The sequence below is a fragment of the Trachurus japonicus genome, chromosome 1 (genome assembly GCF_045865225.1).
Source record: "Trachurus japonicus isolate A0001 chromosome 1, Traja_1.0".
NCBI classification, from domain to species: domain Eukaryota; kingdom Metazoa; phylum Chordata; class Actinopteri; order Carangiformes; family Carangidae; genus Trachurus; species Trachurus japonicus.
The window spans coordinates 40,524,295-40,539,409 of NC_140907.1; the positions used below are offsets into that span (position 1 = coordinate 40,524,295).

Genomic DNA, 15,115 nt, shown 5'->3' on the forward strand with positions numbered 1-15,115 from the left:
GTCATAGTGCAGGGTTGTGCAGAGTGAGAGTAGTGTGGCGCTGACTGACTGTAGATTGCCTGAACAGGTTCACTCACAGAAGCTATTCGCTGCAGTAACATGTGAACTGCGGCTTGATTTGTGAATTTGTGACAAATCTGCGGAGGAAGTGCAGCACAGCTGTTGTTCGGTACGGTAACCAGTTAAATCAGACACCAGTTGGGCCATAACACCAGTATTTTTGAAGCAGCAGGGAGCAGTGTGTGTTTTTCTGCCTTGTCCTAAGCCGCGGACAGCGGGGAAGTGGATTGTTTTGACCGCCAGGGGGGCGTTCCATACGGGCCGTGACGTCACATGAAAGCTATCAATAGGAAGCCTCGGTCTCTGACAGCCAATAGGAAGCCTCGGTCCGGTCTAGCAGCCAATAGGAAGCCTCTGTCTCTGACAGCCTATTGATAGCTTTCAGTGACGTCACTTCCCAGGGACCTGGCGGTCAAAAGCAACATTCCAAAGTGGCCTCGCAATGGACTTTCTATGGACAAACAACCGAGTAATGACTTAAATCATCTGCCAGCAGCCGACAAAGAAAGATATAAAAACAGCTTTGAAGTTTTGGGCACTTGTGACTAGGGCCCGACCGATTTATCGGCGAGCCGATTAAATCGGCCGATTATAGCCCGTTTGAAACTAATCGGTAATCGGCCAAAACTCGCCGATTTTCGCCGATATTTTCAGGAATAAAAATGCAGGGAATAAAACTTGGTTTTACTTTGAAAAGATTCCCCCGCACCGGCGCCGACCTCATGACAAACTCCATCCACTACCACCTCAGTCACAGCACACAGCAGAGTGACTGATCTGTCTCAAAACCAGTGTTGCCGCTGGCTTTCTGTTTCCCTTTTTTTTTTTTTTTACCGCGGTCGGGTTGTGAATTAATTAATTAATGCTCGTCTCCGGCCGTGTTGGGTCCGAGATTCAACAAGCCGGTCGGGGTGAGAGTGAGGAGTTGTCGTCACAGCTCAGAGCCCTAATACATCCATGTCAGAGCCCCGCCCCCCTTCTCCGCCATGATGGAAGGATTCCGGTGGCAACAGCCATACTAGTCTATGGGCAAAACAAAATCGTCTACTCCGTAATTTACTGTTTTACAATGCCGGAAATCACTGCTGTGTTAAAAACTGCTTCAGTGATTTACTTTCTCCTTATTCTTTCTAGTAATTTGTTGATCTGTTGGCGCAAAAAAGAGCTAGAATTTAGTCCGTCTCTGTGCTGTTCTGATGACGTTGCCCCTGGCAACCGATAGCGTCTCCTTCCATCATGGCCGACCATCGGCACGTGACTCCTCACTCTCAATAGCCTACCGGCACGGCAGTAGCTCATTTATCACCAATAAACAGTAGATGAGGGTGAGTGACTGAGCTGAGGCTGTGTGACGGGTGGGGGGGTCCGCGGTGTGGAGCGGTGGGGGACTCTGACTGCAGCGGTGTGGAGCGGTGTGGGACTCTGACTGCAGCGGTGTGGAGCGGTGGGGGACTCTGACTGCAGCGGTGTGGAGCGGTGGGGGACTCTGACTGCAGCGGGGAGTCGGGGACTATCATCATGTCTCTGCTCCGTGACACTGTGAGACTGACCGCCGGTGAGGCTGTGACACGGTGCCGGGCACGGCAGCAACCGCTGATCGCTTTGATTGAAAAGAGAGAGAGAGAGAGAGAGAGAGAGACGCCGTGCCGTGTAAAAAAAAAAACAACAAAAAAGTATCACGTGTCATGACTTCCTGTATTTGGCCCTTCAAAATAAAAGCCCATATTGATTTTGACTTCATTTTGACAAGACAGGGCTTCAAATGTTTTGTTTTTTTCATGCAACCAATCGACCAATGAAATTTTAGTCGGCTAATGATTTTTTGGTCGACCAGGCAGCCCTAATTTATATATTATATAATATGTATAGATATATTATTATAGTAATTCAATTTTAAAACTTAATAAAAAAATAATAATAATAATCGGCCGATTAATCGGTTATCGGGTTTTTTCCCCCCTAATAATCGTAATCGGCATCGGCCCCAAAAAATCCATATCGGTTGGGCCCTACTTGTGACCCATATTCAACACCAGCTGCTGTATACCAGCTGTTTAAAATGACCAGTTCCCTGCCGAAGCTCCAGTTGGGCGATGTTTACATTTACCTGGTGGAGAATCCATCATCCTCCACCGCTTGTAACCAATAGTGTTATGGCTCAACTGGTGTCTGATTAAAAGCCCCATTTTGTAGTTTTTTTATCTTAAAATAATGTTTCTGAACTCATTGAAGTGGTAGAAATGTACCTGTAACTTTCCTGTGTGGGAACACCGTCCTGGTAGCGCAGCTCCGCTGAGCTCCACAGTCTGAGCTCCACAGTCTGAGCTCCACAGTCTGAGCTCCACAGTCTGAGCTCCAGTCTGAGCTCCACAGTCTGAGCTCCACAATCTGAGCTCCACAGTCTGAGCTCCACAGTCTGAGCTCCAGTCTGAGCTCCACAGTCTGAGCTCCACAATCTGAGCTCCACAGTCTGAGCTCCACAGTCTGAGCTCCACAATCTGAGCTCCACAATCTGAGCTCCACAGTCTGAGCTCCACAGTCTGAGCTCCACAGTCCGCCATTTTGGAATGTTGCTTTTGACCGCCAGGTCCCTGGGAAGTCACGTGACTGAAAGCTACCAATAGGAAGCCTCGGTCCGGTCTCTGACAGCCAATAGGAAGCCTCGGTCCGGTCTCTGACAGCCAATAGGAAGCCTCGGCCCGGTCTCTGGCAGCCAATAGGAAGCCTCGGTCCGGTCTCTGACAGCCAATAGGAAGCCTCGGCCCGGTCTCTGGCAGCCAATAGGAAGCCTCGGCCCGGTCTCTGACAGCCAATAGGAAGCCTCGGTCCGGTCTAGCAGCCAATAGGAAGCCTCGGTCTCTGACAGCCTATTGATAGCTTTCAGTGACGTCACTTCCCAGGGACCTGGCGGTCAAAAGCAACATTCCAAAGTGGCCTCGCAATGGACTTTCTATGGACAAACAACCGAGTAATGACTTAAATCATCTGCCAGCAGCCGAGAAAGAAAGATATAAAAACAGCTTTGAAGTTTTGGTCACTTGTGACCCATATTCAACACCAGCTGCTGTATACCAGCTGTTTAAGATGACCAGTTCCCTGCCGAAGCTCCAGTTGGGCGATGTTTACATTTACCTGGTGGAGAATCCATCATCCTCCACCGCTTGTAACCAATAGTGTTATGGCTCAACTGGTGTCTGATTAAAAGCCCCATTTTGTAGTTTTTTGATCTTAAAATAATGTTTCTGAACTTGTTGAAGTGGTAGAAATGTACCTGTAACTTTCCTGTGTGGGAACACTGTCCTGGTACCGCAGCTCCGCTGAGCTCCACAGTCTGAGCTCCAGCCCACTGAGCCCAGGCTCCCTGCTCCTCTCACCCACAAACCAGAGCCCTTAGCTGGGCTGCACGGTGACCAGCTGCCCCCCCTTTACCCCCCGGAGCTTTGCTACGCACCGCTACCGACGGCAACGATGACGGCGGTCCGATAGCAGCGGGACCGGCGGCGGCGGCGATGGTAACCCGGCGGGACCGCCCGCCACCGGACACGGCAACAGCACCGCCCGCGGCGGCAGCGACACGGTAACGGGGGTCGGGACCGACCGCGGCGCGGCGAGGACGATGTTGTTATTGTATTTTCAGAGTGTTTTCCATTAGTTCGTAACTTTAACATGACAGGCTTTGTCATAGTGCAGGGTTGTGCAGAGTCAGAGTAGTGTGGCGCTGACTGACTGTAGGTTGCCTGAACAGGTTCACTCACAGAAGCTATTCGCTGCAGTAACATGTGAACTGCGGCTTGATTTGTGAATTTGTGACAAATCTGCGGACGGAAGTGCAGCACAGCTGTTGTTCGGTACGGTAACCAGTTAAATCAGACACCAGTTGGGCCATAACACCGGTATTTTTGAAGCAGCAGGGAGCAGTGTGTGTTTTTCTGCCTTGTCCTAACCAGCGGACAGCGGGGAAGTGGATTGTTTTGACCGCCAGGGGGGCGTTCCATACGGGCCGTGACGTCACATGAAAGCTATCAATAGGAAGCCTCGGTCCGGTCTCTGACAGCCAATAGGAAGCCTCGGTCCGGTCTCTGACAGCCAATAGGAAGCCTCGGTCCGGTCTAGCAGCCAATAGGAAGCCTCGGTCCGGTCTCTGACAGCCAATAGGAAGCCTCGGTCCGGTCTCTGACAGCCAATAGGAAGCCTCGGCCCGGTCTCTGACAGCCAATAGGAAGCCTCGGCCCGGTCTCTGACAGCCAATAGGAAGCCTCGGCCCGGTCTCTGACAGCCAATAGGAAGCCTCGGCCCGGTCTCTGACAGCCAATAGGAAGCCTCGGCCCGGTCTCTGACAGCCAATAGGAAGCCTCGGTCCGGTCTCTGACAGCCAATAGGAAGCCTCGGCCCGGTCTCTGACAGCCAATAGGAAGCCTCGGCCCGGTCTCTGACAGCCAATAGGAAGCCTCGGTCCGGTCTCTGACAGCCAATAGGAAGCCTCGGTCCGGTCTCTGACAGCCAATAGGAAGCCTCGGCCCGGTCTCTGACAGCCAATAGGAAGCCTCGGTCCGGTCTCTGACAGCCAATAGGAAGCCTCGGCCCGGTCTCTGACAGCCAATAGGAAGCCTCGGCCCGGTCTCTGACAGCCAATAGGAAGCCTCGGTCGGTCCCTAACACCGTTGTTTGTTCCTCCAGGTCAAAGGTCAGAAGAAGGTCCAGAAGGTCAAACCCAAAGTGGACAGACAGGAAGTGGAGATCAGTCAGAGGATGACGGTGGCGGCGCTCGCCAACGCCATGAAGAAGGACTACGGTAAGAACCGGAACCGGCTGGCGGTTACCATAGCAACAGGAAAGCGTCAGCTGTAACTGTGGTAACTTAGCTACGTAGTGAAAACAGCAGCAGTTATTATCATATCTTAACCAGGAGAAGGACAAACAGAGATGCAGAAACTTCTCAAGGCGGCAGCTGGAGGTTATGGTGATGAAATGAATAATATGGGAATAACAGAGGGTAAAATATAAGACAAGAGGGTTTGGCTGAAGTGGCCGTTAACTAACATGCTAACTGACAGCTAACAGGCTCTTTGTGTAATTAATTTTAAAATATATTTACTTACTATGACCCACTAGTAGTCTACTTGCCAACAATGAGTACCCGGAAATGTTGAGTACCCCAAAGTTTTATGTTAGAAATATATAGTATGGGTCCCCAGTATTCAGAAACTGCCGGATGCTAACTTATATATATTGGACAATTAGCATAATCGACATAATTAGCATAAATTAGCATAATTGCCTATATGGGCAATATTTCAACAAAATTGACTTGGCTGATCTGGGCAATATTGGAGTGGTTTTAGGGGTTATTGATGATGCTGAATCCATTTCTGACATTTTCAAAATTCAAAATGGCTGTCTAAACCGGAAGTGACCATTTGAAATCCATCAAAATCGGCCGACTGGCGGTTAAAATCTGGTCACTTCCGGTTTAGACAGCCATTTTGAATTTTGAAAATGTCAGAAATGGATTCAGCATCATCAATAACCCCTAAAACCACTCCAATATTGCCCAGATCAGCCAAGTCAATTTTGTTGAAATATTGCCCATATAGGCAATTATGCTAATTTATGCTAATTATGTCAATTATGCTAATTGCCCAATATATATAAGTTAGCATCCAGCAGTTTCTGGATACTGGGGACCCATACTATATATTTCTAACATAAAACCTTGGGGTACTCAACATTTCCGGGTTCACAATGGGGCCCTATGGGCTGGCAAGTAGACTATAGTCTAAACTTGTCTAAAATGTGTTGAAAAAGGTGATATTACACCTATTCAACGTAGGAGTTTAAGACAGGTCAAGGTTGAGAAGAACTTTTCTGGAGAATATGACTTATTCTCCTTTTTCTTCTTAACACTGAAGTTATGAAAGAAATGACACATACGTATAAGAAGAATAAGAATGTTTTTCCTTAAGAAGGTTTAGTGAATGTTCTTCCCCTCAGATCACGTTCTGGAGGCGCTGCTGAACACGGCCGTGGACCCGGACCAGCTCGAACCCGACTCGGTTCTGGAGGAGAAGTGGATCAAGGAGGTGGTGACGCGGTCGGGGATGAAGTTCAAATGGGCCAAACTGAGCGAGAGCAAACCCAAGGTCAACAGGGACGCACACCCCAGGTGACAGCTGACCTGCAGCAGCCAATCAGGACGAGTTCCTGCTCTCTGCTGTTGTAACTCTTTTTTTTTTTTGTAATTCACTTTTTATTAATTTTCAGCAAGAAAATACATACATACCAACCATACCACAGGTCAAACAGAGCCTCTAAAAAACCAAAAAGTCCAACAGAGACGATAAACCTACACCAATATGAATAATATGCATACAAATGATGACTGGTGACAGAAGTTAGCCTAAGGGTGCAACCCACAATTGTATGAAGATGCTGCGGTATAAGGGCCCCATATTTTCATGTATAAGTCTTCTTTGTCTTGCAACCTAAAGACGTTCGTAGGAAGCGATCTTGGTCATCTCATGGACCCATTCCTTCACCTGCAGGGCTTAAAGTATTCCGGCCCCGTGCCGGATCTCCAGCGTTTGAAAATTTCAGAAAAAAAAAACAACTCACACACAATATTTGGCTGCACACAGAGAAGTTCATGGCTGGAGAAGACGGAGGACAAAGACAAAGCTAAATGTGTCGTATGCAAGACAACCCTGGGCTGCCTGTGCTACTGTATGAGCCTGGTGACGAGGCAGTGATACGCCAGGTAGCGTCGGGTCTCTTGCCGCTGTTGACGTCGGCACAAATGAACCTGGTGGTCCGAGCGGACGTAACGGCGCGCATTCGGTTTCGTTTTTTTTTTTTCTCCGTGCATGTCCGCAGCGCAACGCTGCACGGACGTGCCCCCCCACGCCCCATAACAGGAAACGGGCCCTTGAATGTCTGGTCCAGACCCCTAGATTTAAAATATGAGATTTGTTTTTGCTCCCCACTAGACCAGTTGAGTTCAGTTTCATACACTCCAGCCATTCTTGCCTTGTTGCCTTACAATTAAGCTACAGGAACCTCAGTCAATTCTCAATGTGCTTTTTTTTTTTTTTTTTTTTAAATCTGAAACAAATTTCCCTTCATGTTCTTCTCAGAGTACACCAGAATGCTTCAATGTGTTAAAATCACATAAAAAAAATGTTCTGGGGGGGAATGACCATTGTTGTGAGGTCAGACACACCTGGATGAATCAGTTTGTCTGTATGTAATAATGAAGCTGGCTTGAGCTCAGGAAGTAGTGGAGCTGTGCATAAAGCCCATTGTCATTAGATCTATTTTTTGGCATTTCCACTTTTTCTTTTTTCTTTTTTTTCTTTTTTACATAGTTTTCATACATTTCATGCATATATTGATGTTTTAGAGGTCTTGTAATGTCATGGAAACTTGTTGCCAAGTCATGGGAAAGTCATGGAAATTTGTTGGTTAAAATGTGTATGAACCCTGTGTACATTACCAAGCACAATGCTAAAAAGTTGTTTGCTAAATTGCCTATAATGTGTAGGCTATGCGTCGGATCCACTGCACCCCCGCTCCTTGGAAAAAAGTTCAGGCTCAGGATTTTTTTTAACTTTAAGCCCTGCACCTGTAAAACTTCTGTTGTTTTCCAGTGTGGCAGTTCTATCCTGCATCCAGTAATAAGTGCTGTTCTACACCGTATCGTCTGGTGGACAGTTAGACCACTTCCCTTTGGTAGCACCCCTAGCAGACAGAGCAGCGGCTGTTGTGCCAGAGTCGAGGACATTACAGTGTTAATAAAGGAGATAATCTTAGACCATAGTAAGTCTATCATGGGGCATGAATACAACATATGAACAAAAGTACCACGAAAAGCATCACATCTCCAACACAAGTCAGAATGTCTAAGTCCTGTTGTTGTAACTCTGACCTCTGACCTCCCACAGACCGGCGGCCGACCCCTCCGGCCTGAAGCCCCGCCCCCCCATCGTCACCATCATGGGCCACGTGGACCACGGGAAAACCACGCTGCTCGACTCCCTGAGGAAGAGTCAGATCGTCGCCACGGAGGCCGGAGGCATCACACAGCACATCGGAGCATTCCTGGGTAGAGTACAGTCACCTGTTACATGTTCCTCTGACATTCTCTGATGTTACTCTGGCATTCTCTAGCATTCTCTGACATTCTCTGACATTCCCTGACATTCCCTGGTGTTCCTGACATTCCTCTGACATTTGCTGACATTCCTCTGGCATTCTCTGACATTCTCTGACGTTCTCAGGGTTCCCGCGGGGTCTTAAAAAGTCTTAAAAGCATTGAATTTATGAATTTGGAAATAATACCTTAAAAAGACTTGAAAAAGTCTTGAATTTTGATTTCTGGGTCTTAAAAGCTGTGCTGCATTTAACTTCTCCATATTGCATTTTTCGTCAAAAGTTTCATTTGTCAACCACGATTATTTTTGATCAATGTTCTTCTTGTTGACTTATGGATAGTGGAATAAATCTTGTACTGTGGAGCTTATATGGTATTATCACACAGTGAGATTTTGATATCATGATGCCTTATGATACTGTAATAAATCATGGGCTTGTTATTGAGGTATTGTTGTATTGTGAGATTTTGATATTGTCACATCCCTAGCAGAGCACAAAGAGCAGAAAAATAGTGGGATGATACAGTTAATTTACAGTAAACGCTCTGAAATTCGAGGATTTCACTTTTCTTTGCCGGTAGGGCGGGGAAATAGGTATTACATTTTTATATAAATGGTCTTAAAAAGGTCTTAAAAAGACTTGAATTTAACCTGAAGGAACCTGTAGGAACCCTGGTTCTATCGACTTCCTCTGGCATTCTCTGACATTCCTCTGACCTTCTCTGACATTCTCTGGCATTCTCTGACATTCTCTGGTGTTCCTGACATTCCTCTGACATTCCCTGGTGTTCCTGACATTCCTCTGACATTCCTCTGACATTCCCCTGTCTCTCCTGTCTCCAGTCCAGCTGCCGACCGGGGAGCGGATCACCTTCCTGGACACCCCGGGCCACGCCGCCTTCTCCTCCATGAGATCCCGCGGCGCCGACGCCACCGACCTGGTGATCCTGGTGGTCGCCGCTGACGACGGCGTCATGAACCAGACGGTCGAGTCGATCCAACACGCCAAGAGGGCGGGAGGTGGGAGCACACAATCTCACCAAGAATATCTGTCTTATTTCTAGTCAAAACTAATCTAATTATAACTAAAATAAATATATTTATACACATACATACATAGTTATACATTAAAAAGCAGCTTGTTTTTAGACACTTTTTACTTCTTTCAAGCAGATTTTCACTTGAAATAAGTAGAAAAATCTGATAGTGGAGCAAGTTTTTCTTTCTTATTACAAACACAAAAAACTTGCTTTCACTATCAGATTTTTCTACTTATTTCTAGTGAAAATTAGTTTGAAACAAGTGAAAATGATCTAAAAACAAGTTCATTTTTAGGTGATGAGTCTTATTTTAAGTGGAAAGAGATTAGTTTTGACTAGAAATGAGACATTTTGACAAGAAATACACCGGATTTAGAACTGGTGCTAAATTTCATCCGTAGTTCCCAAAACTATACAACTATTAACATGAAAAGTGAAAGTCCATGAAGACAGAGGACCAAATTTTCACTTGAAATAAGTAGAAAAATCTGCCAGTGAAAGCAGGTTTTTTGTGTTTGTAATAAGAAAGAAAAACTTGCTCCACTATCAGATTTTTCTACTTATTTTAAGTGAAAATCTGCTTGAAAGAAGTAAAAAGTGTCTAAAAACAAGCTGCTTTTAATGTGATGAGTCTTATTTTAAGTGGAAAGAGATTAGTTTTGACTAGAAATGAGACATTTTGACAAGAAATAAGACAAATATTCTTGGTAAGATTTTGAGTTTTTGCAGTGTTCAATCAAAAAAAAAAAAAAAAAAACTTTTCAAAGTAAAAAGGGTTCAAATGCAATTTTTTGGGTCTCAAACACTTTTTTTGATTGAAGTGAAGTTTGTTTTGATTGAAAATATCTTTTTTGTTTAAATCAAGATTTCTTTTGATTGAATAATAAAGACACTAAATGTAGCTCCATATGTTTCCGTCTGCACTGCAAAAACCCCAAATCTTTCCAAGAATATTTGTCTTATTTCTTGTCAAAATGTCTCATTTCTAGTCTAAACTAATCTCTTTCCACTTAAAATAAGACTCATCACCTAAAAATTAACTTGTTTTTAGATCATTTTCACTTGTTTCAAACTAATTTTCACTTGAAATAAGTAGAAAAATCTGCCAGTGAAAGCAAGTTTTTTGTGTTTGTAATAAGAAAGAAAAACTTGCTCCACTATCAGATTTTTCTACTTATTTCAAGTGAAAATCTGCTTGAAAGAAGTAAAGAAAAGAATTTAATTTTTAGGTGATGAGTCTTATTTTAAGTGGAAAGAGATTAGTTTTGACTAGAAATGAGACATTTTGACAAGAAATAAGACAAATATTCTTGGTAAGATGTAGAGTTTTTGCAGTGTTGCATGGTGATGGTTGTATTGTTTCTACCGTTGTGTTGTGTGTCCTCACCGTGTCGTCTCGTTGTCTCGTTGTCCCTCAGTCCCCGTCATCGTGGCGGTCAACAAATGCGACAAACCTCAGGCCGATCCGTCGCGGGTGAAGCGGGAACTCCTGGCTCACGACGTCGTGTGCGAGGAGTTTGGCGGCGACGTCCAGGCGATCCACATCTCCGCTCTGAAGGTCACAACAACACCAACATCACAATCAACCGTTCTGTGTGAACAATTTAGCCAACAGCCCATATTATACACACACACACACACAAAAGAAAATATCATACAGTGACAGAAAAGGGACACTGTACAAACTCAACATCTTTCCAAGAATATTTGTCTTATTTCTTGTCAAAATGTCTCATTTCTAGTCAAAACTAATCTCTTTCCACTTAAAATAAGACTCATCACCTAAAAATGAACTTGTGTTTAGATCATTTTCACTTGTTTCAAACTAATTTTCACTTGAAATAAGCCGGTGCATATTCTCATTTGCCCAGGTCATAGTATTTCAAAGGAGGTTAAATGGAAAGCAACTGGACTTAGTTATTTGTCTGGGAAGACGTTTCACCTCTCATCCAAGAGGCTTCATCAGTTCATGTAGCATCTGACCAGGCTGGGACTGGTCCAACTAACTGGTCTGGAGACTCACTATTTAGACTATTTAAACCTCAAAAAAGAGGTTTAACCCTTAAATGGGCAAGCATATATAAAAATTTTGGAAAAATAAGAAAAAATTATTTTCTAATGTTTCTAGGGTAGAATAACACAATTATATGATTTTTTTCAAAATATGACCTTTATTTTTCATTTTAGAGTTTGTATCTCCCAAGATACATTGCCCGTTTAGGGTATAAATTGCCATTTACCAATTTATCAAATATTTCATTTATGAACTTTTAAAACATATTATAAGCAATTAATTAGCCGCTCTCTGTGGCTCTGTGTGTGTGCAAGTGTATGTGTGGAGGATAGGACCACTTGGTGCGGGATTCAAACCAGGGTCGCCTGCAATTAGGACTATAGCCTCCACACTGAGCTAAACACCGCTCAACAACACATCATGTTTTGTTTCAGACAGATGCTGTATCTATCACTGGATCTTTTACATAAGAATTCACTATACTACTCTAATCATGACCTGAACATCCTCCCTCTTTACTGTCATTCGCTCCCTCTTCTAATTATTTGTTGCCTGTCTTGATCAATAGATGGTGGTATTCTAGTAATATTCCATTTTCAACCTTTAACACCTTTATATTATTGATTATCTGTAGAGTTTAGGCTTCCAAACATAAGTATATCTGAGAGTGATTATGCCTGTTTATATACCCCTGTCTGGACAACGTATCCCCCAGGATACAGACATTCAATGCCTGTTTATCAAAGTTGTGTTAATGTTATTCATTATTTTTCAACTAGAATACATAAAATTATCCTTAAAGAGCAATAATTTCAAAAACAAATCCCCCCATAATGTAATTAACAAGAAAATCCAAAACACTTTACTTATGTCGAGTGTCTCTGTCCATGTAGTTGGCCATTTTGGAGTTTGACATAAAAGTATCAATTTAGTTTTGAATGCTGCCATAAAGTCACATGACCTGGGTACTTGACCCATCCCCCCTTAAGACTTTCTCATGATATTACATTCAGATACTTAATGCCCCTCCCCCCCACAGCCTGCCAAATGTCTGTATCCCCCAGGATACAGAAACCGTTAAAGGGTAGTGAGTCTCCACACCAGTTAGTTGGACCAGTCCCAGCCTGGTCAGATGCTACATGAACTGATGAAGCCTCTTGGATGAGAGATGAAACGTCTTCCTAGACAAATAACTAAGTCCAGTTGCTTTCCATTTAACCTCCTTTGAAACACTTGAAATAAGTAGAAAAATCTGCCAGTGAAAGTAAGTTTTTTGTGCTTGTAATAAGAAAGAAAAACTTGTCCACTATCAGATTTTTCTACTTATTTCTTACTTATTTATTAAGTGAAAATCTGCTTGAAAGAAGTAAAAAGTGTCTAAAAACAAGCTACTTTTAATATGATGAGTCTTATTTTAAGTGTAATGAGATTAGTTTTGACTAGAAATGACATTTTGACTAGAAATAAGACAAATATTCTTGGTAAGATTTTGAGTTTTTGCAGTGTATATTTGCCTATCCTTTACACTCTATGAAATTAAATGACCTAGAATGTCAGCAGTCCAAAATAATAAGATGAAAGTAATCATTACTGTATTTTATTTTATAATTTTTCATAATTTTACATTTCAAGGCTTTCTTAAAACTCAACAGAGAACTACATGTCTTCAACTCATCACTGAGCTTATTCCACATTTTAACTCCCAAGACTTTTAAACACATTTGTATTTTATATTAGCTCTCACTAACTTTACACATTTCAAAAATCAATAACCCTCTTAAATGATAGTTTCCTTTTCTTCATTTAAATAACTGAAGGATACAAGCTGGAAGGCTGTTGTTCCATACTCGAAAAATGATTTCCATTGTCTTTAGGAACACGATATTTGAACATTTTAATGCATTAGATCTTGATTTGATTTGATTTATTTATTTAGCACAATTTTAAAACAGTGCAAGGAGGGAACGAAGCCTATAGGAAGCTTGTACAAAGTTCCACTCCTATCATCGAAGAATTGCATGAAACTCAAGATAAACAATGAGAAATACAGGAAAATAAAATTAAAAATGAACAATAAAATGTTCAGTGCAACATAGAAAGACTATGAAACCTATTTTGGACCTCTAAAAGTAATATTAGATTGATGCCCAGATGTTGGACAGAAGGGTAAATGAAGATTGCCACTATGCCTGGTTGAATATGAATGAAGGTCAGATGAAAAAGTAAAAAAAAATGTTGAAAAGTGTCAGGAAGATTTAGTTTAGCGTTGATAAACTTATGCACAAACAAGCATGAATGGAAGAGAATAAGTTTATGAATGGGCAATATTGAATATTTCATAAATAGGGGGTGCAGATGGTTCTAGTCTCCTGGACCGACAGAGAGATCGTTCTTAGAAATCTTTTCTGAATTAACAGTCGTTTGTTCAGGTAAGTTGGATAAGTTGCAGACCAGACAATATTACAGTAATTCAAATATGGAAATAAAAAACTACAATATAAAGTCACATGAGCAGACGGATTGATCAGGGGAGAAACCTTTTTCAGTATACCAAGCATTTTCATTCATCTTTTGCAAACTTGATTAATATGATTATTCCAGTTTAGACCTTCATCCAAAGTGACACCCAGAAAAGTGGTGTATGGTACAATCAATCAGTCAATCAATTTGTTTATTTCGGGCATGTCAATTTAAATCATCGTCAGCACACTTCATCTTAGTTAAAATAATACAATACACATGGCCGAAAGGGAAAGCGGGAGAAGCAAAAGCTGATCTAGTCCCGCCCCCGTTACCCACAGAATAAAAATATTTATCATAATCTTTTTCTTTTTTTCTTTTTTTCCCCTTTTTGCATTTTGATATAACATTCTTTTACTTATGACATTTTGACATAACATGTTACAGCAGTAGGTAGTATACAGATCATATCATAATCTTTTCCTTTGTTTTTGCTTTTTTTACATTTTGATATAAATACTACTATACTTGAAGGATTTCAACTCCATTGATTAGTATTTTGGCTTCTTCTTTTGCATGAGATTTATTTTTGTTGCAGAAGATCATGTTACAAGTTACATTTATTTAGGTTGAGAGTTAGCTTACTGATCTGGCACCAGTTTGAAACAGTTGATAATTCATCATTTACACACATGCAATGAGAGACTTGAAGTCATCATAAATAGTGACTTTCTCGTCACTACTGCGGTCTAATGTGATGATGTCATGTCGTGCCGTTGCCAGGGCGACAACCTGCTGGCGCTGGCCGAGGCCACGGTGGCGCTGGCCGAGGTGTTGGAGCTGAAGGCCGAGCCCAGCGGCCCGGTGGAGGGGGTCGTCATCGAGAGCCGCACGGACAAGGGCCAAGGGTGAGGTCACTTCCTGTCCGTGTGATGTCATCACACGATGTCACCGTTGTCATGACAGCGGTGTAGTCTAATGTTTGGTAGTGGGTAGAGCACTGTAAAAGAGAGTAGCGACACCACCATAGACTCCCGTGGTCACTTTATTCTCCCCCTAGTGGCAGGATGTGGGTGTTGCAAATCCGCCCAAGAAACCCATTCACTCCAATGTATGTGTGTTGCCAACTTGCTTGTAAATTGATGAAAACTGCTGTGTTTTTGCTTTTAGGTGCCTTGGTCATATTAAGTTATGCTTATAATTTATTTATTTCAAAATTTAAATTGTGAACTACTGTTTTTTTTTTTTTTTTTTCGGCTATAAAAGATGACAACACTGAAAAACCATTACAAAATGTGACAAAATCAAACCCAAAACGTATTATGTGAAGTTTTTCCTCCAATTTTGATTAAAAAAAAGATAATTAATAAAAACACACGGAGCTGTTTACAGTA

The 15,115-nt window shown here is 42.7% G+C and overlaps 1 protein-coding gene across 2 annotated transcripts in view; it reads left to right on the forward strand.

The window, feature by feature from the left end:
• mtif2 (mitochondrial translational initiation factor 2) overlaps positions 1-15,115 on the forward strand; it is a 29,995-nt gene that overhangs the window by 3,615 nt on the left and 11,265 nt on the right. For both annotated transcript variants that reach the window (XM_085788216.1, XM_085788208.1), the window contains exons 3-8: positions 4,738-4,852; positions 6,052-6,223; positions 7,998-8,158; positions 9,051-9,227; positions 10,666-10,805; positions 14,505-14,629. In XM_085788216.1, coding sequence (XP_085644342.1) covers positions 4,738-4,852; positions 6,052-6,223; positions 7,998-8,158; positions 9,051-9,227; positions 10,666-10,805; positions 14,505-14,629 — 890 coding nt within the window. The remainder of the gene's footprint in view (positions 1-4,737; positions 4,853-6,051; positions 6,224-7,997; positions 8,159-9,050; positions 9,228-10,665; positions 10,806-14,504; positions 14,630-15,115) is intronic.